Source organism: Phascolarctos cinereus, unplaced genomic scaffold, assembly GCF_003287225.1.
Source record: "Phascolarctos cinereus isolate Bilbo 61053 unplaced genomic scaffold, phaCin_HiC Scaffold_9;HRSCAF=440, whole genome shotgun sequence".
NCBI lineage: Eukaryota > Metazoa > Chordata > Mammalia > Diprotodontia > Phascolarctidae > Phascolarctos > Phascolarctos cinereus.
This window is the reverse complement of record NW_027556402.1, coordinates 248,809,464-248,836,851: the sequence shown is the minus strand read 5'-3', so window position 1 is coordinate 248,836,851 and position 27,388 is coordinate 248,809,464. Positions and strand designations below refer to the sequence as shown.

The 27,388-nt window shown below is 54.0% G+C and overlaps 1 protein-coding gene across 1 annotated transcript; it reads left to right on the top strand.

Annotated features, from left to right (window-relative positions):
* The first annotated feature begins 550 nt into the window (after window positions 1-550).
* TNKS1BP1 (tankyrase 1 binding protein 1) lies at window positions 551-27,374 on the top strand. The gene is given in 14 exon segments (XM_020974576.2): window positions 551-634; window positions 3,771-3,879; window positions 5,284-5,582; window positions 5,584-5,972; window positions 8,188-8,263; window positions 9,637-10,917; window positions 12,700-13,173; window positions 13,740-15,253; window positions 22,911-23,265; window positions 23,947-24,094; window positions 24,639-24,775; window positions 25,244-25,401; window positions 25,927-26,002; window positions 26,961-27,374. Coding segments are annotated over 12 exon segments (4,986 nt in total). The 5' UTR covers window positions 551-634; window positions 3,771-3,785; the 3' UTR covers window positions 25,988-26,002; window positions 26,961-27,374.
* The last annotated feature ends 14 nt before the right edge of the window (window positions 27,375-27,388 follow it).

Genomic DNA, 27,388 nt, shown 5'->3' with positions numbered 1-27,388 from the left:
CTGCCTGTGTAAAGCGCAGGCTGCGGCTGCGGCTGCGGCTACGGCTGCGGCTGCGGCGGCCTCGAGGGTGCCTCGCGGAGGGGCTGCCCGCTCCGGGCGCTTCTGGGAGGCCTCGGGCCGCCTCGCGGCTGGAAACCGCTCTGAAGGGGCAGAAGGCTCCTCTCTATTGTGCCGCTCCGAGTTTGGGGCCGCGGGGCCGGACTCCACGTTCTGTCTCAGCCGGGGACGCTCTAGCCTGTCGCCTCGGTGGTCCCCGCCCCGTCTTAAGCCTTTTAGGCGGCCTAGTTGCGTCAGTCGCGGGGTGAAGGCCGAGTGCCCGGGCGCGGCCCTCGTTTACATATTCATGAATAATGGCGGTGAAGGCGGAGCCCACGCGCCCTCCTCCCGCCGAGGTTGGGCTGCCGCGCTCCGCCCGGGGGCGTTTCAGGCTGGCGTTGGCCATCTCATGAATATGCATGAGCGCGGCCTGTGGGCGGGGCCGGGCGGTGCGGGGGCGGGGCCTCACCCGGACTCTCAGTGGGTCTGGCCCGCGGTGACGGCGGCGGCGGCGGTGGCTGAGGCTGGGGCCGAGCCGGGGCTGAGACCGGGGACGCGGGCAGCTCAGCTGAAGGAGGGCCGGAGCCCAGGGGAGCGTGTGAGTGAGCGCGAGCGGGGGCGACCCGGCGGAGGAGGGGGCGGGGCCCGCGCGTGGGGGGGAGCGGGAGGAGGAGGGGGCTGGGGTGTGGGGGGTGCACTCTGCAGGGGTGGGGGGGTTGGCGCGGGTGTTGAGTTTCCCACGGGCAGGAGGGGCCGCGGGGTCGGGATAGCCTCGAGGGCTGCGGGAGCTCGTGCGTGGGTCGGGGCAGGAGCTGGGGTTGTACTTAGCCCCCCCCCCAAAGCTGGAGGGCGCGCGCTCGAAAAGCCGCCGAGGCCGTGGCGCCTCCGACATCCTGAGAAACCCGGGAAGAAAGAGTGGGAGGGCTGGGGGAGGGGGCTCGGGGGCGGGGCGGGGGAGGGGGCTCGGGGGCGGTGGCAGCAGTGGGTGGAGACGGGCCGGGGGGACCCGCGGGAGCGACGTTGGCTGCGCCCTGTCGCCCCGGGGTGGGGCGCTGAGCGGCTCCAGCGTCCTCCCCCCTAGTCAATTTCTCCCTCAGCACGTCCCTCAGTACGTCCTCCGGGCGCCCAGTCCGGCCAGTCCTCGGCCTCTCCGGGGCGGCCATCCCCAGCCCGCTGCCCGCTCCCCTCACTCTGCACCGGCTGCGTCTTCTCCGGCGCACACGTCTGCTTCCCTCTGGCTGGCAGCCCCCGCTCCCCGCCCGGGCCCCTCGGTGGACCTCCCCTAGCCCGAGCGCCTAGGCCTTTTTGTCCAGCTGTCCCTGCAGCCGCGGGAGAAGAGCCTCCCCCATCCCACCGGCCGTCCGGTCCGGGAGCTCTCCAAGCCTGCGCTGTATCCAACTCGACTGCATTTACTGAGCGATGACTAGGTGTGCGGCGCGGTGGGTGATGGGCGCCTGGGATACAAAGACCAAGGCGACCCCGTCGCCTCCTCCCTCCTCCTCCTCCTCCCGGAAAAGACCCACAGAAAGGAAGTCCTTGTCCCCCTGGGGCAGTGGCCTTGTTCCAGACTAGCTCTGAAGGCAGGAGCCAGGCCCCTCTTAGTGTCCCAGGCTTCATAGCCTAGCCCTTCCAGGTGGGTTCCCCCTCCCCTTTTTTTTTTCTTCTCGGAGTGATTATCTTAGCCATTCCTTAGCTTTGACCATAAACTCGATGTCTGGCCACCTTTGGTCATCTAGACCCTTGGTCTCCTAGCGTTGGCTCCTGACCCTGAGCTAGCAGGATGTGCCTCTGTCCCTTCTCCGGGAGAACTCCCTAATCCTTCTCCTCCCACCTTGTTCTCAATTCTCCTCCTGCCTTCTGCTTCTCTTAGTTGCCCTATCCTTCTAGATGAAGCAGATTCCTAGCAGCTCCCCTTATCCTGGTAGCTATTTCCCACATTCCTTTTGGGGTTAAGGTCAAAGACAGTGACAAGACTTACTGTTGGTTTCCTTTTTGTAAGAAATACCCTCTCCCCCTTCTCTCATAACACCCTTCTCTCCCCCACCCCCACCCCTCTGGCACCATTGCATTTTTTCTCCATGTAAGCTGCCTGACTTCATTCAGTTCCTTCCCTTCCTGCTATGTGCAAGGGGTGGGGGGAGAAGGGGGGTGGTGTCAGATTTGCAAAAGTTGGGCCCTCAGAATTCAGCATGATTTTTTCAGAGCCAGCTGGAGTGTGTGTCTTGGAGGGATGGTTAGGCCCCTGCCACCCTGCCCAATGGAGATCAAGTGCAGGGTGTGTGAATTAGAAGATGGGTAGGAACCTGAGATGCTGACCAGAGAGGAAGAGGTGCTAGTAGGTTAGATTCCCTCCCCCTCCCCCCTCCTTCCAATCAGGTCGCTGGGGTCCTGGTTCTGTGGGTTGGAGCTAGGGAAAGTTAGAGAGGAGCATGGAGTGGGAACAGTAGAGGTGAAGTCAGTGCTAGGAGAAATCCAGGAGGTGACAGACCAGAACTGAGGAAGTGTGGGAGTTAATGGAGAGGGTTAGGAATGCCAGGCACCTGAGGGGTGGGAAACACTTAGGAGGGTGAGAAGCAGGTCTGTCTGGTGACCGAGAATAGGAAACAGTTACTGGTCAATACAGTTAAGTACTAAATGCTGAGAGCAGAAAAGTCAATAACAGATAACAGTCCTACTTGGGCTTGGGGGGGTGGGAGGTGGGGGAAGGTTGCCCAACGCTCCAGGTAGGATCTCCGAAGACCTTGGCTTCTTTCCGCAGTGGGGAAATGTGGCTCTCTGCATGTTTTTTTCCCCTGTGGTTCAATTCTCCTCCTCCCCCAATCCCTTCCTATCAGCCTAGAGGCCCATACCCAGCCCCAGCAGACCTGTCACTTCTTTGAAGGATGCGTAAGCAGCCTTCGGGTCTTGGTGGCCAGGAGTCAAGGCTTCCAGAGCCCTTACCCTATTCTCTCTGGGTGCTGGGCCTTCTCTTTCTTTCTCTTGGCGAAGAGCTGGAAATCCAGTGGGAGGCCATTGCTATAGCAACAGGCACAGGCCCTGGCTTTACCTCATCAAATTCCAGCCCGACGCCAAAACGATTGAGAAATTAAAAAAAAAAAAGAGGAAAAAATGTATTCCAGATGTTTACTTTTTATTCCCTGTTTTTCCGTGTTTGGATGGAGGCAGCTCTGACAGGCTCTTGAGGGAGGGCTGGGGAAGCAAAAGAGGGGGGAGCCAGGGGGTGAGAACCACTCCCTGCTGAGGGAGGGAGACAAGGAAGGGGCTGGGGCACTGGGGTGGAGCAGCTGCAGGTTGGCGTGGAGCGGGTTTTTCTCGTCCCCCACGAGGTGAAGTGATTCATGGGAGAGCCCAGCCTCTGAGGCCCGAGTGCCCTGCCCAGCCTGGTACCCTCCGTTGGGAAGTGGGTAACCACAGGGGGATGGATATGGGGCCTCTGTGACCGTGGGAAAGGTAAAGCTGGGGTCCTGGTTTAGGAGGCTGGGCTGTTCCTCAGAGCTTTGGGGGATAAGATGGCTAGGGAGTTGTTCCAGGGGCCGGGCTTGCTGCTGTGTGCCCCACTCTTTTCCCTTTAAGTTTTTTCCCATTTCCCGAGTTCTCCTTGCCTAGCCCTCCACCCTCTTCCCTGTTCCGTTCCTCCCTGCCCAAGTTCAGCTTCCCTTGGCCCCTAATCCTGTCTGTCTCCTCCTCTCCCCCTTTCTCCTCTGCTCTGTCCTCTTCTGCTCCTTCTTCTTTAGGGTCTGCTGCATGTGATGAATTTATCCACTCTCAGGGAAAGCTCCCCCATGGCTTCCCGGCCCCCCCAAGAGATGGAGGAGGAACTGCTGCCAGCTGGCCCGGAGCCAGGTACAGATGGGAGCAGGGTGGAGCTGGGTGCCTTGTGGGGGGAGATGCTGTTCTCCCAGGATGGGAAAGCTGGGGGCCAGAGGGAAGTGGGGAGGGGAGTGACACCGGAAATGGGATAGAACGTTGGAGCTGGAAGGAATTTGAGTGCATCTAGTCATGAAGAAGCCTGTGGAGTTTTCTGTTGGTTATCAGAGAGGCCACTGCCTTAGGACTGTACAGGTGACTCAGGGTAAATCATGTTGTTGGAAAGCAGGGGTGGAGAAATCTGGCTGGGGCTCTATGGACGGCTGCTGGTGGGCTGACCTGCCTGGCTTCTTCGCTCCCTAGACTTAGAAGTCCCCTGCTGTACCGGCTTGTCCGAGATGTGGAGGGTGAGCCAGGCTAGAATGAAGAATGAACCCTATGGGGATAATTGAAGGTCAAGTGTCCCCCTTCCTCAGGGTACTGGAAGCCCCAAGAGGATTTGGGACACATGGGATAAAAGAGGCAGTGTTAGAGCAGAAAGAACACCAGCCTTGGCGTTCAGAAGCCGTCTCAGAGTCCTCCTACTGGTGCTGAATGGCTATGTGACCACTGGCAATTTACTCAGACTCTCTAAGCCCATTTCCTCATCTATAAAAATAGATTAATAGCTAACAGTGCCTATGATGTGCTACTTTGCTAAGCATTTTACAATTATCTTATTTGGTCCTTATAACAACCTATGAGGTAGGTGCTATTATTCCCACTTTACAGATGAAGAAACTGAGGCAGAGGTTATGTGCTTCACCCAAGATCACATTGCTAGTTAAGTGTCTGAGGCCAAATTTGAGCTTAGGCCTGCCTGACTCCGGGCCCAGCACTTTATACACTGTGCCACCTAGCTAACATAGATGATATGCTCTAGTATGTATTTGACAGAATGTCTTGAGGCTCACGTGACAGTCACCAAGCATTTTGTAGATGGCAGACCCTCTGGCACTAATGAAGAAAGGCAAAAACTGTCCCTTGCCCTCAAGAACCTTACATTTGAATGGTAGAGACTTACAAACAACTAGGTGTAACAAGATTTCTGTAGCAGAGGTAGGAGAAGCTGGCAGCAGTGGAGGGCCTGGGTGGGCCCTGGTGCACAAGGTAGGGTTGGAACAGAGCCTTGAAGAAAGTCAGGGCAAACTGAGAGGGGAGCTGAGGATCTTCTTAGCATGTCTGTAGAGTACCGAGCACACCGTAAAGGACTCTGGTTCTGCCAATGAGGGGATTTGGTGAGATAGCCTATGAGGAAGTTCCCTTTCAGCTCTGGAGCTGTGACCCTGTGCCAGTATGATTTTGTCACCTCGTTTGTATTATTTTCATTGACTTGGGAATCAGTGATGTGCTTTGCAACATCTCTCACATCTTTCCCTCTCTGCCTCCTCTTTTTTGTAGGGGACTCGAAGGCCAAACCCCCAGTCAAGCCCAAGCCTGAGTCCCGGACACTGCCTGCCAAGCCAGCTCTGCCAGCCAAACCCAGCCTGCTGGTGCCACTGGGGCCAAGACCCCCAAGAGGTCCCTTGGCTGAGCTACCTTCTGCCAGGAAAATGAACATGCTGGCAGGACCGCAGCCCTACGGTGGCAGCAAGCGCCCCTTGGCTTTCTCTCCTCGGTCAGCCCCTGATGCACCATCTGCTGGAGCCAGCCCTCGGGAGACTAGCAAGGATGAGGGTACCTTGGCTACCCCCCCCACCTCGATGCTCAGTCCCAACTGGGGTTCGGAAGGCTCCCGCTCCTTTCCGCCCATTGTCTGATCGATTCTCTACCAGCACTGTGGAAGAGATCTTGGCCAAAATGGAGCAGCCCCGGAAAGAGGGCCCCTCTAGCCCTGACCGCCTTTGGGGCTCCCGCCTCACCTTTAGCCATGATGGCAGTTCCCACTATGGCCCAAGGGCCTATGGGCCAGTGCAGAGTCCCGGGGATGAGGAGACATTGACCCAAAGCATCCCCAAGGATCTGTCTCAGGAAGAACAGGCAAAGCCTGAGGAGGGACAGGAAGAAGGAGGCCAGAGTTCAGCTGGGCAGTGCCCTGCAGAACCCCAAGAGGCCCAGCCTGAAGTATCTGGCAGGATGCTTGAGGAGAGGTGAGAAGGGAGAGAAGGAGGTGGGCTGGGGGAAAAGTTCTCCAGCCTCTGATGTCTTCCATGGTAGCTTTGTAGGGCACTGTGGCTCCTCTTTCTGCCGCCCTTACTGATATAGGATCTAGAGCTTAAAGGAACCGAAGGGGCATCTAGGCTCTGCTCCGCATTTCAGGGATGAGGAAATGAAGCCAGAGAAGTGAAATGACCAACTCTGGTCACCGAGGTGGGAAGTAAGAGAGGTGAGGTGCAAGGCCAGAAGATCAGAGCTTCAGAGCTTGGGGTGGGGACGCCTTGGAGTTGTCTAGGCCCCACCCCACGTTTTCCAGCAGGGACAAGCAGCAGGTGGTCATTTTCTGTTATGTCTATTTCCCTGTGGTGGGATGGGGCCAGTCTCTAATGTCACTATGCCTGGGGCCTGGTATGTGTGGGCCAGTCAGTGTGAAGCCCCTGTCCCTTACCAATCAAGGCCTCCTCTGAGCTGAGGAGAAAGATTTGGAATCTGAGGACCTGGGTTTGAGTGCTTGCTTCCTTCAGCTGTGCAGCCTGGGCCAAAGGATTTCTCCTCTCTGGGCTCCAGTGTCCTCTGTCAAATGAAGGGGTTGGATTAGAGACCTTTAAAGTCCCTTCCAGCTTTTAATCTGTAATCCTGTGATGAGGAGGCTCCTTGTCCCCTAGCAGGTTGCAGGCCTTTAGGAGACATAAGCCAGGGACATGCACAGGTATAAGAGGTACATAAGTCAGATATCTCACGAGTTGCAAGAATGATACATGGAAGAACCCACATTTACATAACAAAATCAAGGGATTGGTGATTTATTTTACTGATGGTTTCACCATATGGTTTCTTTAAATAGCAGATTCCTGCTCCCCACCCCAACCCCCCAGCCCCACACCAGTGTGTCTAACTCATGATTCTGTTTACAAAAAATGGACTTGCTCACTTCTTTTTAGGAATGCAGCAGCTGTGTGCAGTGCCACAGACCTGTAGCCTCCCAGCCCTGCCTGCCTGTTGGGATGGGAATTTGCAGTGCATTGTGGGTGGGCCTTCTTGGTGGGCGGATGGACGGAGCCCTAGGGGATCATAGCTGAGCTTCACAGAGATGTTAGCTGTGGCTCAGGCCCCTCCTCCAGGGAGCCAGCCTGTGGCAAAACTGCGCGTTTGGAGCCTACTCTGGGCCCTGCCCCTGAGAAGCAGGGAGCGTGGCAGGGTGGGGCTGAGCCAGACCAAGAAGGTGGAGACACCTGCTCAGCCAGCCTGGCATTTCTCTCACCTGGCTGAGGGAAAGGAATGGGGGTGGTGGTGATGGCAGAAAGGTTAACCCTTCCCTCTCTGCTATCAAAGGCTTCTAAAACATTTGGACAGTCATCCTTTCTTGCTGGGTAGAGGGCCCAGGAATGTTACATCCCTGGAAATTTCCGTCTTGATAACATGTTTACATAGCACTTGAAAGTCACAAAGCACCTTTCTCTTAACCGCTCTGCGAGGTGACGTGTTTGAGTATTAATTCCCATTTTATAGAAGAGGGCAGGGACTGAGGCCCAGTGGGCTTGCCCCATGTTAGAAGGTGAGCGTGCAGCTGGGTAGCACCATAGTGTACAAAGCACCCGGCCTGCAGTCAGGAAGACCTGAGTTCAGATGTTGCCTTAGACATTTACAAAGCTGTGTGACCTCGGGCAAGTCACTTCACCCTGTTTGCCTGAGTTTCCTCATCTATCAAATGAACTAGAGAAGGAAATGGCAAACCACTCCAGTGTCTTGGCCATGAAAACCCCAAATGGGGTCATGGAGAGTCAGATGCTACTGAAATGACTGAACAAATTCGAGAATCAGCTTTTCTTCCTCTCGGTCTGCAGTACTTAAAAACCAAAAGCCTTAAGACAGATCAGAAATGAGCGTCTTCCCCTTCAGGGTGGACAAGTTTAACTCCATGTGGGATAGAAGACAAGAAGTGTGTGAATGGGGGGGGGCAAGGGAGAGAAAACCCAGTCTCTGTCCTCAGGGGATTTCACCTTGAATGTTCGGGCTAGAAAATGGGAACCAGTCTCAGAGAGGGGCGTGCTTCATGGAAGCACGGGCAGAATTGTACCAGATGATGCTATGGGTGGGGAACCCCTCGTGGACTCGGCTTCCTCTCACCCTAGGGAAATTTTTGTTTTCCCTGCTCTGTGACCTCCAACAATCAGTGTCTCTCCTTGTTCTCTCCCTACCCCCCCCCAGGCTTGTCTCTGACCTGACGTCCAACGGAGACCTGGCATCCAGTGGAGACCTGGCAAGCACAGTGTTACCCCATGAAGTAAGTTATCCCTTGTCCTAGAATAAAATCATACAACATCAGCCCTGCAAGGGATCCTAGTGGAGACAGTGTCAGACCTTAAGGTATATAGAGTATCAAGGCCAGAACAAACAACATCTGAGCTTATCCAGTTCAACCCACCCATTTTACAGAAGAGAAAACCAAGGCCCAGAGACTGGAAGGACTTTTCTCTAGATCCTGAGAGCCTAAAGGTGGTCAGTTAAAGAGCAGGGATGAGAAATCAGGTGTTCTCACTACTAACTAGCCTGAGGGCTGTTCCTGGACACTAGGAGGACAGGAGTGGAGTCCAGTTCTATAGTTCAGAGGGAGGGCGGGGCTTAATGTCATCTGCTCCCACTCCCAAAGTTGATCCTCCCCCTCTCTAACCAGCCCCTTCCCTAGAGGGCGTCCTGGGCCTCTGAGCAGACTCTTACTTACAGCCCAGAGCCTGTTGGGGAGCCGCAGGCAGGGCTGAGGAGGGTGGTTGACCACCCCCCCTCCATTCTCCTCTGAAGCCCTCATAGCTGCTGGGCTGGTGTCTGTCTGGCTTCTACGGTGAGGGAACCTTTGACTCATAGCCCTGCCTGTGGTAAATGGGCCTGGGTGGGGCTGCTTAGGATGGGGTCCAGGCTTTGCCAGTCTCTGACAGGAGTCAGCTCTGAGGGAGAAGGGCCAGCACAGGCATGAGTCCTTCTGCCCCTTCCCTGTCTCCTCTGCTTTACTCCTTGCACTAAGTCATCCAGGGGCTCTCAGATGTCATTGCTTGACTTTCTTGCTTCCTTTCAGGTAGAGGTGGCAGCTGCTCACAGCTGGAATACACCGAGTTTCTAGGGTATCATAGGGTCATCTGCAAGGCACTCTGGTCCACCCCTCTCCTTTACAGATGAGGAAAATTGAGGCCCAGGGAAGTTAAATGACTTGTCCAGGGTCACGTGGGTAGTATGTGGCCAAGCCAGAATTTGGACCAGACTCTAAAGTTAACCCTTTCCATAGCCCCATGCAATTCTCTCCCCCAAAGATGACAAAACACAAGCATGCCCTTTGGGAATGGGACCGAGTCCAGCTGGAGCTTGTCCCAAGCTTTGGAGTGGACCTTCCCTTCTCTCTCTGGAAGGAACTTGCCCAAAGGCCTCCTTGACACTTCAGGTGAGGCAGAGGACTTTAGGTGGCCAGATCTGCAGCTTCCTTTCCTCCTTCCCCACCAGCCTCTTCTCCTAATATCCTGGATAGATTCCCTCCATCCCTGTTTGCCATCTTGACCAGGGGAGGGTAGTGGCTTAGAATGGAAAAAGGTTACTGGAGGCCCCTCTGCCTGCTCCATGTGCCCTCATTCATTGTACCTAGATGGGTAATGACAGCTCTTTCTCTTACAGGTTTCCAAGTCTTCAGCCCATGCACACCATGTTCCTTCTCCGGTCCCGCCTCGTCCCATGCCTCACGATCTCTCCCCTAGCCCTGTGAGGGCTCCAGGATCCCAGAGCTCAGACCCGTCTGCTGAGGGACTCACATCCCACAGCCCAGCCCTTCCCATAGAGAAGTCACCTGAACCTCTGAAATCATTCAGCCCATCCTTACCGTTAAGGGAAGAGCCTGGGTCCCCCAGCTCAGGCCTCTCCCTTGAGAAGAATTCCACCACCCCAGAGGGCCCAGGGTCTCCCAATCCAGAACATTCCCAGGTTACCTCTCCCCAGATTGCACTTTCAGGGGTCCAGTTTTTGGAGCACTCTAGAACATTTCCCCTGGAGAAAAAGGAGGAGGAAGGTGGAGAGTTAAGCCTCCGGCTCCCCCACCTAGAACAACGTCGCTTCTCAGAAGGTGTGCTTCGGCCCCCCAACCAAGATCAAAGGAAACTAGGGGGGTCTCTGGCTGCCTTGCCTCAGGGCCAGGGAGGAGGAGGTGGCTTGGAGCAGCCCTTTGGGAGTGGGACAGAATCCAACTGGAGCTTGTCACAGTCCTTTGAGTGGACCTTCCCTACTCGGCCTTCAGGCCTGGGGGTGTGGCGGCTAGAGTCCCCGCCACCCTCACCCATCACTGAAGCTGATGACTCGGGTCTCTCTGAGGGAGAGGGCGAAGAGGCTGATGAGATTCGGAGCTCCAGACCAATCAGGGCTGCCTCTCAGGCTCAAAGAGGGAGCATGCACTGCGGGGTCCCCCAGAACCAACAGGGAGATGACAGAAGTCCAGCTTCCTCCAATCCCCCATCAGATCTTCAGCCCAAAGGCCAGGATTCACCAAGACTGTCACTGCTCCAAGCAGAAGAGGTAGCAGGAACTGAGGAATCCCTAGCTGGACTGGAGACTCCCCTCCCTCCCACTCCAGAGGAGGAAGCAGCCTTGCCCATCCTGGAGCCTGTTCCGGAGCAGGAGCCCCCCCTTCCCCTAGCTCAGCCCTGCATCTTGTTTGCTGATGCCCCTGTCCCTGAGCAGGCTACACCCTCCCAGGAAGATGCCCCAGACCTGGCAAAAGCAGAGACCAACCTGAGCAGGCCTGAGGGAGGGGACCTTCCAAGAATGTCACCTGAGCTGAGGGCCCCTGAAAATGATGCTGGCTGGCTAGACAAGCTCCTGGCCTCCCCACCGCCCAGTGCCAATGGTGCCCGGAAAGCAACTGCGCCAGAGCAGTGTGAGACTCAGATGCCCAGTGCCAGCCCTGAGGTGAGGGCTGATAGGGGCCCAGGATGGACTGGGGCAGAAAGGGGACTGGTATTTGGGCTTAGGTGTTGGACCAGGTGTGGAGGCTTGCTAAGATTCTAATTGTGTGACAGTATCGGGTTGCAGAAGGGAGAATCAGAATGTTAGAACAAGAGAACTTAGGGCACAGAATGCCAGAACTGAGAAGGACTTTAGAATGTGCAAGGTCAGAATTGGGAAGGCCCCTGGAACATAGGGTGTGAGAGCTGGGAGGGCCCTTAGAACATAGGGTGTGAGAGCTGGGAGGGCCCTTAGAACATAGGAAGTGAGAGCTGGGAGAGCCTTTAGAACATAGGGTGTGAGAGCTGGGAGGGCCCTTAGAACACAGGGTGTGAGAGCTGGGAGGGCCCTTAGAACACAGGGTGTGAGAGCTGGGAGGGCCCTTAGAACATAGGGTGTGAGCGCTGGGAGGGCCCTTAGAACATAGGGTGTGAGTGCTGGGAGGGCCCTTAGAACATAGGGTGTGAGAGCTGGGAGAGCCTTTAGAACATAGGAAGTGAGAACTGGGAGGGCCTTTAGCATGTAGAATGTCAGAGCTGGGAGAATTCTTAGAACTGGGAATGTCAGAGCTAGAAGGGACCTTAGAATATGGAACATCAAAGTTAGAGGGGACTTGGAGATGTTTAAGTCCAAACCTCTCATTTTATGAAGTAGAAAAGTGAGGCCCAGAGAGGGGATGTGATTTGCCCTAAGTCACTCTGCTGGGGAATGGCAGAGTCAGAAAGAGAAACCAGGTCTCCTGAGCAATATTCCAGTTCTCCTTCTACCCCTGCTGCCCTTTAGTCGAGTTTCTGCCCAATTGCCAAGCCAGGCGTGGGGCCGGGGAGAGGTGGTGTGTAGGTCCTGGGCATCCAGCCATCGTGTTCCTTAGCTGCGGTGGGCGGGCAGGCAGGCAGCCGAGGAGGAAGAGGAAGAGGAGGAGAAGGGGTTAAGAGCTAGCCAGTAGGTGTGTCTGTCCCGGGATCTGTGTGACTCAACTTGTTTCTGGGAGGGGTTGGCTGCAGCTGCGCAGCCTGAGCCAGAGCCTCTCAGGGAGCAGTTAGAAGTAGTCAGACAAGTCTGGGAGAAGGGAGCACTGACTCCCCCTCCTTCCTAGGGCCACCCTGCCATTGTCAGGCCTCACTCAGCACCCCAGAGTGGGCGGGGGTCATGGCCCAAAGCGGGGAAGAAAGCGGCACGTCGATCCTGGAGCGTCTGCTGGCCAATGCGGCCCTGTGGGAGGAGGCTGGGCGGGCTCGATTTGCAGACCTGAAGCTGGTGTCTCGGGCCAGCAAACCTGGGGGGGTAAGTGTGGCCTGGGAAGACGAAGACATACTCCAGGGTGCAGCATCTTACCTCATCCATGTGCTAGGTTCTACCAGGGACTGATAGGGTAAGGGTCTGTGGGGGACTTGCTGAGGAGATGGCCTTGGTGGAGTGGGGAGAGTCTCCTTGAGAGAATCAAATGGGGGCTCCTTTTTGGGGCCTGGGCTATAAGGACATTCAATAAAGGTGGGAATAGTACTTTCAGAATGAAGGCTGTATAGGGCGTGGACTTCTTGGCTTGGTGATATGCTTCTTTCCCTCCCGTGCCCCCCACCCCCCCCCCCAACCTGGACAGCACTCTCCAGCTTTGTTTTTCCCGCTGGTGTTCAGCCGCCTCTCCTCCAAGGGGTCTGAGTAAGACCGCTTTACCTTGAACCCCTGTGTGTGTCTTGGATCTTACCTGTAAGCATCATTTTAATTGTATCTTTTCTGCTTTTGCAGGGGCTCCTGGGATGGGCTAAAAAAGACCTGAAAAGTGAATTTGGAATCGGTATAGACTCACACCATAGCACCTTCAGCCCCTCTCCCACCTGGGCCAGAGAAGGCACTAGGGGCTATAGCATTGGGAGTTCAGCTTCCAGTGAGAGAGATTGGGTCATTGGTGATGGCTGCGGAGGGGCAGTACAGAGTCACCAGGAATGGAGCAACACCTACGGCATTGGCCAGCCAGGGGTGGAGGAGGAGTTTGATACCCGCAGTGGAGACCAGAGCAAGGAGCGTGTCCTAGGAGGGGATGTTATTGCCCAGGAATTTGGGAAGGCAGACCAGCTTGGGACTTACACTAGCCAGGCTGCTGAGTTACAAGACCGGGAATTTGGGAAGAGAGATTCACTCGGGACTTACACTAGCCAGGCTGCTGAGTTACAAGACCGGGAATTTGGGAAGAGAGATTCACTCGGGACTTACACTAGCCAGGCTGCTGAGTTACAAGACCGGGAATTTGGGAAGAGAGATTCACTCGGGACTTACACTAGCCAGGCTGCTGAGTTACAAGACCGGGAATTTGGGAAGAGAGATTCACTCGGGACCTACAGTAGCCAGGCTGCTGAGTTACAAGACCGGGAATTTGGGAAGAGAGATTCACTCGGACCTACAGTAGCCAGGCTGCTGAGTTACAAGACCGGGAATTTGGGAAGAGAGATTCACTCGGGACCTACAGTAGCCAGGCTGCTGAGTTACAAGACCGGGAATTTGGGAAGAGAGATTCACTCGGGACCTACAGTAGCCAGGCTGCTGAGTTACAAGACCGGGAATTTGGGAAGAGAGATTCACTCGGGACCTACAGTAGCCAGGCTGCTGAGTTACAAGACCGGGAATTTGGGAAGAGAGATTCACTCGGGACCTACAGTAGCCAGGCTGCTGAATTACAAGACCGGGAATTTGGGAAGAGAGATTCACTTGGGACTTACACTAGCCAGGCTGCTGAGTTACAAGACCGGGAATTTGGGAAGAGAGATTCACTCGGGACCTACAGTGGCGAGGAGGCTGATGTATGTGCTCAGGAGTTGAAGAGGAACTGGATGAGTGAATATGGCACGAGCAGCAAGAGAGATGCCGATTGCCTGCAGAGAACCTTGGAAGAGAGAGACCTGACTGGTGTGTTCAGTGTGCGACACTCAGAGCAGCAGGATAAAGAATTTGGGAAGAGAGATCAAAGAGACAGCTACTGCTCTAGAGAGGCAAACAGGGAGGAGAGGCTGGAGAAAGAACCAGAGGGCTTATATGGCCCTACTACTTCCAGTTTACAGGACCAAGAGCTTGGGGAGAGAGACTTGAGCCACTGGTCCAAGAGCAATGACTCTAACCATCAGGGAGAGTTTGGGAAGAAAGACCAAGCTGGGACTTACAGGAGCAATGATGTCAACTGCCAGCCAAAAGACTGGCCTAGTGAATTTGGCCAACGAGATATAAGTCAAATGGAGAGGGAATTCAGTCTAGGGAGACGGGATTGGACCAGTGACTTCCGAATTGAAGGCACAGACAAGAGTGACCAATTTGGTATCATTGGGACTGATCGGGGGAACTGCTCGGGCCTGGGCGTTCTTAGTGGCTCAGACACAATGGGAAGCACCAACTTTGTGTCACCTGGGAAGATTATGATGGGACAGACACAATGGACTGATGATCTGGGCCTCAGGAACTTGGATGTATCTGGTTGTGTGGGATCAGAAGGGTCGAGTGAGGTCCGAGAGCATGGGGTTGGACAGACTGATTGGTCCTCTGACCTGGTCTTGAGAAACATGAATATGCCCAGTGGCTTAGGGGATGGAGGGCCTGGAGAAGTGGAGCATGGAGTAGGACAGAAAGATTGGACCCCAGATCTTGGACTGAGGAACATAGATGTCTCAGGGGTCATAGAGTCAGCAGGGCCCAGTGAGGCTAGAGAGTGTGGGGTAGGACAAATGGACTGGGTTCAAAGCCTTGGAATGAGGAATGTGGATGCACCCAACGATGTGGAGCCTGGAGATCCACTTTTATCAAGGGAGCATGGAGTAGGACAGGCAGACAGGACACCTCACCTCAAGCTGAGAAACACAGATCTGGGGACAGGAGGCGGCCTCAGAGAGCATGGTGTAGGACAAATGGACTGGACCCATGAGCTGGGGTTGAGAAACGTGAATCCATCTAGTCCCCTGGAGTCTGGGGGTTCCGGTGAAGCACGAGAATGTGGAGTTGGACAGATGGACTGGCAGAATGATTTGGGCCTCCGGAACACTGATCTTTCGGATAGCTTGGATCTTAGAGGTCCAAGTAAAGCCCGACAGCATGGCGTTGGCCAGGTGGACTGGTCTCGTGATACGGACCTCACAAGCCCTAGTTTATCTAGTGTCTTGGAAGCCAGAGAGCCTTCCGAAGTCCGCGAGCTGGGAGTTGGAGAGGTGAGCCAGCCTGGCATTTTGGTGAGCCACTATGGCGGTGACTCTTCACAGCGCTCAGAGAGTAGTGCGTCTGACATTGGAATGGACTCAAGAGAGACCACGAACTCAGGAACCAGGTAAGGGAACCCCAGTCCAGGGCAGAGCGGGCTCTGTCACACTTGCCTACCTGCCAAAGGTTTTTTGTCTTCCCTGCCACACCACTTTCTCCTAAAGTTTGGGAGAATGACATAATTAGAAAGCATAAAGTGTTTAAGAAAATAGCAAGCATTTATGCAGCGATTTAAGATTCGCAAAATACTTTACAAATAGAGTCAGAGGCATTTAGGGTTAGGGTTAGGGTTGGAGTGGGAGGCATGCCTTGCAACCTCCCTGGGAGGTAGATACTATCATTATCCCCATTTTGCAGATGATAAAACTGAGTAAGATAGAGGTTAATTGACTTATCCAGGTTTTACCCAGATAGTAAGTACCTGAGGGTGGATTCGAATTCAGGTTGTCCTGGCTCCAGGACCAATGCTCTACCCCCCACCCAGCTGCCTCTAAGATAAGATGATCATATGTTGCTACCCAACATTTAGTCTCCTAAAATGATTTCATAAAACAACTTCGCACAGTATCAGGCCATAGAACACTTGGGTAGGTCAGGGCGCCTATTCAAGTGTGTGATGTATTTTGCCTCCAGTGGGGCATAGCCACTTTGATGTAAAGAAGGTGGTCTTCCTCTTAGGACTTTGCTATGGAAGTTGGTATATATCTATCTGTCCTAAATAGGTCCCCAGGCTCTGGGAATAAAGAGAGTATTGGCTTTGGTGGACATTTCATTCCTGTAGAGGTGAGAAACCAGAAGCCTCCTGGCCTGCTTCTTCTGGAGGCTCTGGGCAGAGGGGTAAAAGCAAAAAAGATTGGGTGCTGGAAGGAAGTTGAAACCTGGCTTCTCTCGACCTGGTGACCTGGGGTCCCAGAAGTCAGTTCAAAGAAAGGATGCTTCTTTACTGAGAGGCCAAACCTGGTTATTTTTGAGGAGGTCAGATTGGGCAGAATATACTGTTGAGTCACAAAACTAATGTTTTTCACATCTGAAAAGGATATAGATTTTTAGGTACCTATGTTTTGCTCTCCCCCTCCCCCAGATTTTTTGTTTTACCATCTCTTGGTGCTGCCCCTTACATTGTTAATGGTTTCTAAGTCAGGATGGAGTAGGAGCTGGGTCAGTGAGTGGTAGGATGCAGTGCTGGGCGCATCATCGATGCTTAAGACATGGTTTAGCAGGATTCTGGTTCTCACGTGTTTCCACAATGGCAGAATCCTTCAGATGAAACAAAGCTTTAGCAGAAGGCTTTTAGTAAAATCTTCTAAAATGATTCTTTTTGATGCCTGTTAACAAACAACATAAGGCTCTTTTAAAAAAAAATACAAACCAAAAATGTGGAGTGTTTCAATGTACTTTGCACAGAGTTTGAGAAACGTCATATTAGGAGATAGAGGAAGGAATAAGAGGAGAAAGAGGACTGACGGAAGGGTTGGCTTTATGGGATACCGAGGGACGGCCACAGGAGGCCCTGCGGAGGGGTAGGCAGGGACAAGAAGTGGAGGGGAAAAGAAGAAGAGGCTAGGAGGAACAGGGTGAGAGATCTGGGACAGGAAGGGGCAGGCAGATAGAGAAGGTGAGGGGGCATGTGGAAGAGTTGGGGAGAAGTTCTGAGGTCCAGGGGGGCGGGGGGCCGAGGAAGGGAAGGGTGGCTGACCAGGGCTTGGAGGCAGGGCAGAGGAGTGCTCTGGCTCTGCTGTTACTGGCTGGGTGACCTGTAGAAAGGCAGTTCCCTCTCTGGGCCTCAGTTTCCTGAGCTGTAAATGGAGGCTGGCCAGTTCCATGAGTCTTTTGTTGAAGTTAGGGAGAGAAGGCAAGAGTCGGGTCGCTGCTCCTAAGTCTTCTCCTCAGCTTTCTCAACTTCTTCAAATGCCTAACATCACACACTTACTGATCAAGACAAAGTCTCCATGAAGTAGAACCTCAGAACATTAGAACTTTAGAGAGAGCCGACATTTTACCTGGGCTCTTCATTTTACAGATAAGGGGAACTAAGGCCTAGAGAAGGAAAGTGATTTTCCCACATTCACCGAAAGTTATTGGTGGAGACAGGATTCGACCCCAGTTCTTCTGTCTGTCCCTGTGGTACTCTAACACGGCCCCAGGCTCCTTGTTCATGTCCAGCACTGCTGTGGGCCCTGCCTGCTGCTCCTTTTCTAAGATTCTGATGGTGCAGGGATGTCCTCAGGGCCTCCACGGATCCATCCTCTGCCACAGGTGGCCTGGCATGCGCTAGAAAACCCCAGGGTCCAAATTGGAATCCAGGTTCATCTGTTTCCTACCTGGTGGCCCCGGGGGAAATCAGTTCATTCTCTGGACCTCAGTCTTCTCATCTGTAGAGAGAAAAGAGAGGCCTGAACTGGATGATTCTTAGGCCTCTTCCAGTTCTCAATCTGTGATTTGCTAAAAAGAGAACGGGGAAGGGGAGAAGGGAGAATGGTGCCTTTCTTGGGGGAGGCTGTAGGCACGGCAACAGCTATTTATCATACACTGTGTACCAGGGAGTTGCTAAGTGGCCCAGTGCATGGAGCACCAGACCTAGAGTTCCAATCTGGCCTCAGACACTTCCTAGCTGTGTGACCCTGGGCAAGCCACTTCACCCTGTCTGGCTCAGTTTCCTCATCTGTAAAATGAGCTGGAGAAGGAAATGGCAAACCACTGCCGTGTCTGTGCCAAGAATACTCCAGATGGGGTCACCAAGAGTCGGACATGACTGGGGCAGCTGGGTGGCTCAATGGATAGAGCACTGGCCCCGGAGTTAGGAGGACCTGAGTTCAAATCCGGTCTTAGACCACACACTGGACACTAGCTGTGTGACCCTGGGCAAGTCACTTCACCCCAATTGCCTTACTTAAAAAAGAAAAAAAGAGTAGGACATGACTGACACAACTGAACAGCAATACTATGTACTAGGCTACTCCTGTGTTCAAACTCTGAGGCCCCCAGTTCCTGCCTTCAGGGAGCTTATGTTCTAATGGGGAAGGGCAGAGTGCCAGAGGCAGCCCGGGGGAAGGGGGGGGGGAAGGAAGTGGAGTGGAGGTGAAGGGTAGGGCTTGTGATTCCAGAAAGGGGCTGCACTAAACCCAACTGTTTCCAGCTTTGAGCTCTGTCACCTCCTTTTAAACTTCTCAGATCACCTTTCTTTACTGATCTTCAGGTGATCTGACCGGTGTCAGCAGTAGCTGGGTCTCTGGGTGCAAGAGGCCTAAGATGCCATTCTGGTTCAACCCTTTCATTTTGTAGATTAGAAAATAAGTCCAGGAGAGGTGCAGGTACTTGCCCGAGGTTACCTGGGTGGGAAGTGTCAGGGGAACCCAGGGGCTCCAAAACGCAGAGCCACTGGCCTTCATTGTAACAATTCAAGGATCCCTTGCTTTATGCAGTGAAGCATCTCACTGTGGAAAGGAACTCGGTGGGGAATCCATTTGGAAAGTGAGGATTCTGTGAAGCACGTGGTTCCCTTTCACTTCATCCAAATGCCTGTGTTTGTGCAAGGGTTTCTTTTAGAGAGTCATACAGGTATCCTTCTGGGGCTCCCCTCTGGGTGAGGGGTGGATCTTCCCAACAAGGACTGAAGGAGATCTAAAGTTGTGCTCGATGCAGACACAGTCACAGCAGGAGTAGGAGATGCTGCCCTGAGCAGAAGGAGCACATGGCCACGTGAGTCTCAGCCACTTACACTGGGAGGCAGCTCACTGTGGTGACAGCTGGGCTTCTGGCCGGCGGGGGCTGCACGCAGAAGGTTCAAGCCCTGCCAGGGGTGAGGTGGCCCATGTCCAAAGGTCCTTCCCGCTCTGGGGGCTGTGGGGGAACCTGATCATTGCCCTGGCCTGAGTGACCAGAAGTCTCTGAGTGTCTCTAGTGTGCTGTTGGCATCCTGTCAGGTTCTGTCCTTCTGTCTTCTTTCCACCCTAGAAGACTGCCTCCATTTGGGGATCTTTTTAGGTCCTGCAGGCTCAAGTAGCATCTCCATGCAGGGAATTCCTAGATCAATATATCCAGCCCTCATCTCTTTCCTGAGCGCCAGGCTTGCACTACCAGTCGCCTTTTCAGCCCCTTGAATTGATGTTCAAAGGCATCGCAAGCTCGGCGAGCCCCAAACAGAGCTCTTCTCTTTGGCCCCAAACGCTCACTCTGTGAGTCTCCCTCCTGCAGTTTGAGGGCACTGTCATCCTCCCAGATGCTCCCTCCCTCCCTTCTTGCCTCCCTCAGGAGGCCTTTCCCATCCTCCAGCTGCTCTGGCCTTCCCCTTTCAGACTGCCTTCCATCTGCTTCCTATATATTTGTGTGGACCTAGTCATTTACATGTCGTTTGCCTCATTAGAATAATAGCTCCCTGTCTGTATTTACCTTTCTCTGTCCCTAGTGTTTAGTTTAATTGCTAGTTGATAGGCTGAGCTGGGAGGGACTTTAGAATATAATGTCAGAGATAAAGAAATTCAAGACCATCTCATGACAGCCATTCCCTCTTCCTCACCTCCCCCTATAAAGCACTTAATGGATGAAGCAGGCTCAGAAAAGGGGATTAATTTGCTTGGGGTCACCCAGTGGATTGGTACTTTTTTTAAAACTAAAATCATTTTTAGCATTCATTTTTTAAAAAGCTTGAGTCCCAAATTCTCTCCCTCCCTCCAGTATCTCACCCACTCATTGAGAAGGGAAGCAATATGATGTCAATTAAGCATATGAAATAATGCGAAACATATTGCCATATTAACCATGTTGCAAAAAAAAAAAAGCAAGAAAAGAAAGTGAAAAAACATGCTTCCGTCTGTACTCAGAACTCGTCATTTCTCTCTCTGGAGGCAGACGGCAGTGTTCATGAGGGCTTTGGATCTTGGATCATCGTGTTGATCAGAGCAGCTGAGTCTGCAGGGTTGGTCACCCTTGTATTATTGCCTTGACTGGGCAAATGTTCTCCTGGTTCTGCTCACTTCACTTTATATCAGTTTATGTAAGTCTTCCCAGAGTTTTCTGAAACCATCCTGCTGGTCATCTCTTTTCTTTTCTTTTCTTTTTTTGGTGAGGCAATTGGGGTTAAGTGACTTGCCCAGGGTCACGCAGCTAGTGAGTGTCAAGCTTCTGGTCTGAGGCCGAATTTGAATTTAGGTTCTCCTGACTCCAGGACCGGTCCTCTCTTCACTGCACCACCTAGCTGCCCCCTGCTTGTCATTTCTTATAGCACAATAATATTCCATCACAATCATATACCACAACTTGTTCAGCCATTCCTCAATCCCCTTAATTTCCAATTCTTTGCCACCACAAACAGAGCTGCTATAAATATCATTGTATAAATTGTACCTTTTCCCTTTTCTTGGATCTCTTTGGGATGTAGACCTAGTAGTGGTATTGCTGGGTCAAAGAGTTTTATATGGTTTTAGAGCCCTTTGGAGAAAGTTCCAAACTCTTCTCCAGAATGGTTGGGCTGGTTCACAACTCCACCAACAATGCAAAAACAGTTAGTGTCCTAATTTTTCCACCTCCCCTCCAGTGTTTGTGATTTGTAAGCTGGTGCTTGTGGCTTACCACCTCACCCTGTTGGGCCTCAGCCCCTGGATTGACGGTCTCTAAGGCCCAGATGTACCACTCCTGAGAGCCTGTAGGAACTGAAAGGGTCCTCCGTGGTCATGTAGTCCAACAGCCTTTTACCAATGAAGAAAATGAGCTACTTGCCTGAGGTCAGAGAGGCAGGAAGTGGGAGTGCCTCTGATGTAGAATCCAGTGCTGTTTCCTTGTGTCCATTGGCTGTCTGTGCTTCTCCAGAATCTACCCTACAGGCCCAGCAGAGGATCTCTCTCTGACCTTGGCTTCTCTCCGGGTCTAGTGCCTCTGCTCTCTCCCTAGAGCTCACCAAGGATGCCAGCCTGTCTGAGAGCCCTGACTCAGGAATTAGGGGTCTTGTTCTGGGGCTGGCTCCACCACCGACTGGCATCGAGACCCCTACTCTCTGGGGCTCCGTTCCCTTCTCTGCCACATGGTAGTACTGGACTTGATGACATTTGGTGGCAGTAGTGGATAATGAGCTGGGCTTGAAGGTAGAAGGAGCTGAATCCTGCCTCTGACACTTACTGGGCAAGTCATTTATCTCTCGGCCTCTGTTTCCTTGTCTGAAAAGTGGGTATAACAGTAGGGCCTCTATCTGCTTAGGTATTGGGCTACTGTGAGGATCAGATGAGATAACATATGTGAAGTGCTTTGCCCATCTCGGGTTCTGTGTAAATGATCATTATTGTCGTCGTCGTCGTTGATGCTTCATTATTCACCAGCACCTCCCACAGCCACGCTGACTGTTAGATTGAGAAAGGGCCTTCGAAGTCATCAAGTCCAAACTGGATCCCAGCTCACTCCAGCAGCCTTTGTACCGTGTGCCTCTTCCCACAACACTGCCCTTGTCCCTCCCAGTGGCCCGTGAAGTAGAAGAGCAGGTCTGAGATGATGTGCCCCAGGGCGCCAAGCCACTTAGGTCTGGATCTGGGCCTGGCACCCGGGTCTGCTGACTGTCCACCGAGCCCTCCACAAGATGGAAGGCAGAGGAAGCAAGGCTGGGGGGTGGGCGGAGGTAGCGGGGTCATCTTCGGCCCCCTGTGGGCCTCTGAATTCTCCTTTCTCCGTGGGGCCCTCCCTGCCACCTTTTCTATCTGTTTGCTTGGCTGCAAGGCGGAGCCTTAGGCTGCACGGGCATTCACCTTTCCTGACCTTCCTGGTCACTGCTGTTTGCTTTTCCCCAGAGAAACTGGTCCAGGGGAATGACCCTTATGTCAAGCCTGCCTTCAGCGGGCATTGCTTAATAGCCTCGGCTCAGTCTTCACAGACTTTTCTTCTCTCACTGTTGCCTTCCCTGGCTTTGGTTGCCATCAGCCAGCAGCTCGGGGAAAGCCTGAGCAGCACACGCGGCCTCTGCCATGCCCTTCTTCTTGGGCTGCTTGTTGGCCCACATCCATCCTGGGCACCGAGCTTCCCACTGCTTCTAGCCCTGGACAGGGACTCTGTGTGTGTGTGTGTGTGTGTGTGTGTGTGTGTGTGTGTGTGTGTGTGTGCACATGTCTGTGGTGTGTATGTGTGCACAGGGAGGATGTAAGTGGGATCTGATCTGGATCCTCGCAAAGCTCACAGACTGCTGGCACCTGGCAAGGCCCTTGGAGACCATCTACTCCAACCCCCTCATTTGTGGCCTGGAGAGGCTGGGTGACTTGCCCAATATCACACACGTCATAAGTGACGTGTAGCATTTGAACCCAGCTCCTCCAGTGCTGAAGCCAGTTGTCACACCAGTGGCCAGCCCCAAGGGCATCCAGTCCCTTAAGGAAATGATAAACAGAAGCCCCCCCTTTACCTAGCTAGGGCTTTAAGCTTCCCAAAGGGTTTTCTCACAGCAAATCTGGCCAGGGAGATGGTGCACAGATCAGGTTCCTCACGTTATAGACGAGGAATCAGTCTCTGAAGTGCCTCTCCTAAGGCCATGCAGATAGGAAGCGGTGGTGCCAGGATTTGAATCCAGACTCTGTCTGTAGCTCTTTTCCGTGTAAGGTTCTCACTCTGTCTTTGCGTGTTGATGCTGAAAGATGCTGGGGGAGCCTGGGTAGGATTGGGAGGAGAATGGAGGAGGTAAGTCGGCATGGGGCATGCTGCTCTGTCCTCCCGGTGGTGTTCCTTAAGCCTCTCAAAACCCTCTTCCCCCACAGCCCCGGCGGGTGCACTGCCCGGTCTCCACCTTCTGGCTGTCAGGGCCTGTTGCAAGACATGTTGGCCACCAGCAATCTCAGAGCATCTGCTGGCAGAGAGGAGGCGGCCTTAGGCCCCAGGGGCCAGCTAGAAGAGGAGGAGGAAGAGGGAACAGTAGCAGATGATGATGAAGAGATGGAGCCGGAGCTTAGAGGGGACGCTCTGCCTTCTTGCAGGCCCCAGCCCGATGGTGAGGCCAGCCGGACAGAGGAGGTGGACGGCAGCTGGGCCTCCCGGGGGGACGGCCCAGCTGCCCCGAGGCTGCTCCCAAGCCCTCCCTCCAAGTTGTCTAGCCAGGACTTCTCCTTTATCGAGGTCAGTGGATGGCAGGGCTTGGGGCTGAGGTCACTCCATGTGGGCTCTCTAGTTGGGAAAGATCTGCTGCCCATGGCTGGGGTCAGTTGAATTCTCCTAAATATCATGTCAAAAAATTCAAGTCAACAGACAGTTGTTAGGCGCTCGCTGTTTGCAGTGCCCCATTAAACCTTCCCTGAGCCTCTTTTGGGGATCCCTAGAGGACCCAGTGGGTACGAGCTCTGTGACTTGGGCAAGTCCTTTGAGGGTGGAGAGGGCTGCTGGTGGCCTTGGGCATGGGGCAGAAGGGCTTATTCCACAGGAGGCCATGGATTGCAGGACTTGAAGGGGCCTTAAGGGCATCTCATTAATTCTCTCATTTTACAGCAGAAAAGGCCAGGTTCTAACACTGGTGTGGAGCCCAGATGCCAGGTCACTGGTCCCCAGTCCAGGCCTTTCCCCTTCAGCACAGAGGCAGGGGGTTGGGGGAGGGGGCGCAGTCAGGGACCTTCCACCTGTTGTTGCTGTAGCTTTCAGGGGTGTCCTGGTGGCTGGGGAGATAGGGCTGGAGATTACTAGGAGCAGGTCTCCAGCATCAGGGCTGCAAATGGCCAATTAGGAGAGGGCAGGAGGATCAGATTGGACCAGATCTGGGTCAGATGGTTGACTGAGGCAGGTTCAGGTGTCCTTGTTTGGTTCTAGGACACAGAAGTTCTAGACAGTGCCATGTATCGGAGCCGTGCCAATTTGGGCCGCAAGCGTGGGCACCGAGCCCCGGCCATCCGGCCTGGGGGTACATTGGGGCTTTCAGAGGCTGATAATGATGCCTGGATCTTCCAAGATTCCACAGGTAGGAAAACAGGGCTGGTGAGAGGGGGTGGAGCAGAGCAGGGTTTCCCACCTGGGGCAGGATTGCTGATGTACAGCATAAGATAATGCTAATTACACTTGTATAGTACTTTAAGGGGGACTCGTTGCCTTCCTCAAAACAATTCAGCAAAGTCAGTAGGTTAAGGATCAGTGCCCCCATTTTACAGCTGACAAAATTGAGGCACAAGAGATTAAGTGACATTTGATTGATAAAGAAGCAGACCCAGAGAGGTAGAGCTGTTACCCGAGGATCACTGAGCTAGTAAGTAACAAAGCCAGTCTTTGAACGTAGCTTCTGCCTTCCAAGTCCCCTCGTCCTTCCATCATACCACACCATCTTTGGACACCAGTTAACCTAGGACCTGAGGTGGAGATTGGGGAGGATTTATTGAAATGACTAGGTATAGTGGACAGAGCCCAGAACGTTAGCCATGAAAAGGATGTTAGTGATTCGGGGCTGAGCAGACCTGGGGCCTACTGTCTGGTGCTCAGCACCTCTGCCCACCCCAACTATTCTCCTCCAGAGCCGCGGGCATCTCGGGTGCCATCTTCAGATGATGAGGTGGTAGAAGAGCCTCAGAGCCGCCGAACACGGATGTCCCTGGGAACCAAGGGCCTAAAAGTCAACCTGTTCCCTGGCTTGAGCCCCTCTGCTCTCAAGGTACCGGCAGCAGCCCCACCAGGCAGGGCTGTGGTAGGGGAGGTGGGCGGTGGGCTGGAGGCAGACCCCTATGATGAGTCAAGGCTGGTGCTGCAGGCGGAATGATCAGAGAGATGCTCCCTGCCATGTCGGCCCAGCTAGATTGTCCCTGTTGTCCCGGCCATTCCCGTCCGTAGCCATCACTGTCACCTCTCTATCTGTCTAGAGTAGGGTCTGGAGCTAGACCATTTAATGAAACCTCTTCGGTTTACAGAGGAGGAAACCGAGCCCAGAGAGGTTAAGTTACTTAGCCAAGGTCACACAACTAGTGTCTGAGCCAGAATTTGGACCCGCATCTGACCTTAAGGCCAAACGTGCTATAGCAGGCTGCCTGCCTCCACTGGCTTTCTCCTTCCCCTTCCCTCCTCTCCTCTTGTTCTTTTTCATGGGTTCCCTTTTCTGCTTGTGACTTGATCTTTTGAAACACAGGCTAAGCTGCGTCCCCGAAACCGTTCAGCTGAAGAAGGGGAACAGGTGGAGAGCAAGTCAGCCCAGAAGGAATCCGCCGTCCAGCGCTCCAAGTCCTGCAAGGTTCCCGGCCTCGGGAAGCCCCTTGCATTACCTCCCAAGCCGGAGAAATCCTCAGGGTAGGTGAGAAGGGCCTGGGGATCTTCCCATGCTGGAGGACCTGCCCCAGGGGCCCCTCAACCGTACAGAAGGATCCCTGTGAGCTGCTTGGCACCTTAGAAAATCGCTTATTTACATTATCTGTGTCTTAGGGTAGTTTTAGGTATTTTGTTTAGTATTTCCCACTGACATTTTCATCTGGTTCGAGCCCCATAGACCCCTGAGGTGCGCCCCCAGCTAGGTAATACCTGTGCTCTCTCCCCAGTCTAAGCTTCCTTTTCACCAGATCCACACTAACTCTTCTGACTTTGGGTCTACCTCTGTCCACCTCAGCTCGAGGGGATGTCGCTCTCTGTGAGAGGAAGTGACATGGGCTGACGACGTCACCCCGTGGCAAAGCCTAGACTCAAATCTCTTTGCCTCGACCTTCCTTCCATCCCGTCCCAGGGCCTCCTCTTCTCTTTGGTGACTTGATGGCCGCCCCACAACCCCAGGTCCTGCCCAGGAAAGCTCGGGGACTCACTCTCTCTCTGTCCACTGTCTAGGTCCGAAGGTTCATCACCCACCTGGCTACAGGCATTGAAGCTGAAAAAGAAGAGGGTCTGAGGTGCCACTTCAGAGGTGAGCAGGGGTCCCTGTCGCTGCACGGGGCTGCCAGGGCCGGGGGCTGTGCTCACCCCGACCCCTTCTCCTGGGACCCTGCCAGAGCTGGGCCTCAGCCAGAGCCTGGGGGTCTCAGGCCTTCCCAGGGTCACACTGAAGGATCTGGTCATTGTGTGGCCACCAAGAGCTCGAGGATTTGGCTGCTGTCTGGTGGGTCGGAAAGCTCACCACGAGGGGGTTTGAGGAAGACCTCCCTAGTAGTGAAAGTGTACGCTGAAGGTTTCCCAGAATCCATGCCTCTGGCCAGTCTTCACACTGGCCATCAAGGAATGTTTCCTGGCACGCATTCTGGTGTCATTATTTCCCTTCCACAAAACCCCTGCTGGGATGCAGCATGGGGTGGGGGGTGGGAGGGATGTTGGAGGGCAGTCTGGCTTTGAATGCCACCCCCAAGGGTGGCCTGGCCTAGTAAAGAGAAGAGAGGGCATGCCTTGCCAGGCTGCCTGCAAGGCTATGGGGTTCGTGCTGTCCCACAGTAGCAGGGACTTGTAGATCTGGAGTGGACTGTAGAGATCATCTGATCTACCACCCCCTCATTCTTCCAAGATAGAAACTGGGACCCCGATTGAGTCAGTGATTTACCCAGGGTCTCTTCACACTGAGGAAGTCGCAGCTCCTTGAATTGCCATTAGTATTAGTGTCATCTGCTATGGCAATCACAGCTGGCCTTTCCAGAGGAGGAAACAAGGCAGGAGCCTTCCGGTGACGAAGAGGGCTTAGCATCCAGTTTGCAGGGACTTGGGGACATTCTGTCCGTCTGCCAGGAGCCATCCTGGGGGACAGTGAGATTCAGGGAATGCTTGAGAAAGGGAGTTAGAGAAGGGGGGCAGCGTTGCGGGGAGCTCCTGAGCCATCCCTCCCTCTTTCCTGCCTAGCCCCTGCCCCCAGTAATAGCCTCTTCCTCTTTCCCTCACAGGTGGTTCCTGTCGGTCCTCTGAAGCAGCCCAACCTTGTAAGGCCCTGGACCGGGGAGGAGGGCTGGAGCTTGGGCTGTGGCCCCCCCCCCCACTCTGGCCTCCTCCCCCACCCTGCCCCCAGGCACATTTATGCACTTTGTATCCCCGCCTCCTTCCCCACCCCTCTTGGGATGCAGTCATTAGAATGGTTGCTGGTGTTGGCCCCCCTCCCTCAGGCCCTTTCCCCCCCCATTCTTCCTCGCCCCCCCACCCACCTTTGGGTTTTCTTTTGATACCACTTTATAACATTTTGATAAAAGCCTCTGATTTTTTGTAACGGGCGGTGGGCCGCCCCCTTTCTTCCCCCCAGGAGCCCCGTGGAGACCAAGGACGTTTTGTCACTTGAAACAATAAAGTTTTTTGGGGATTGGTGATGTAGGCCCTGCTG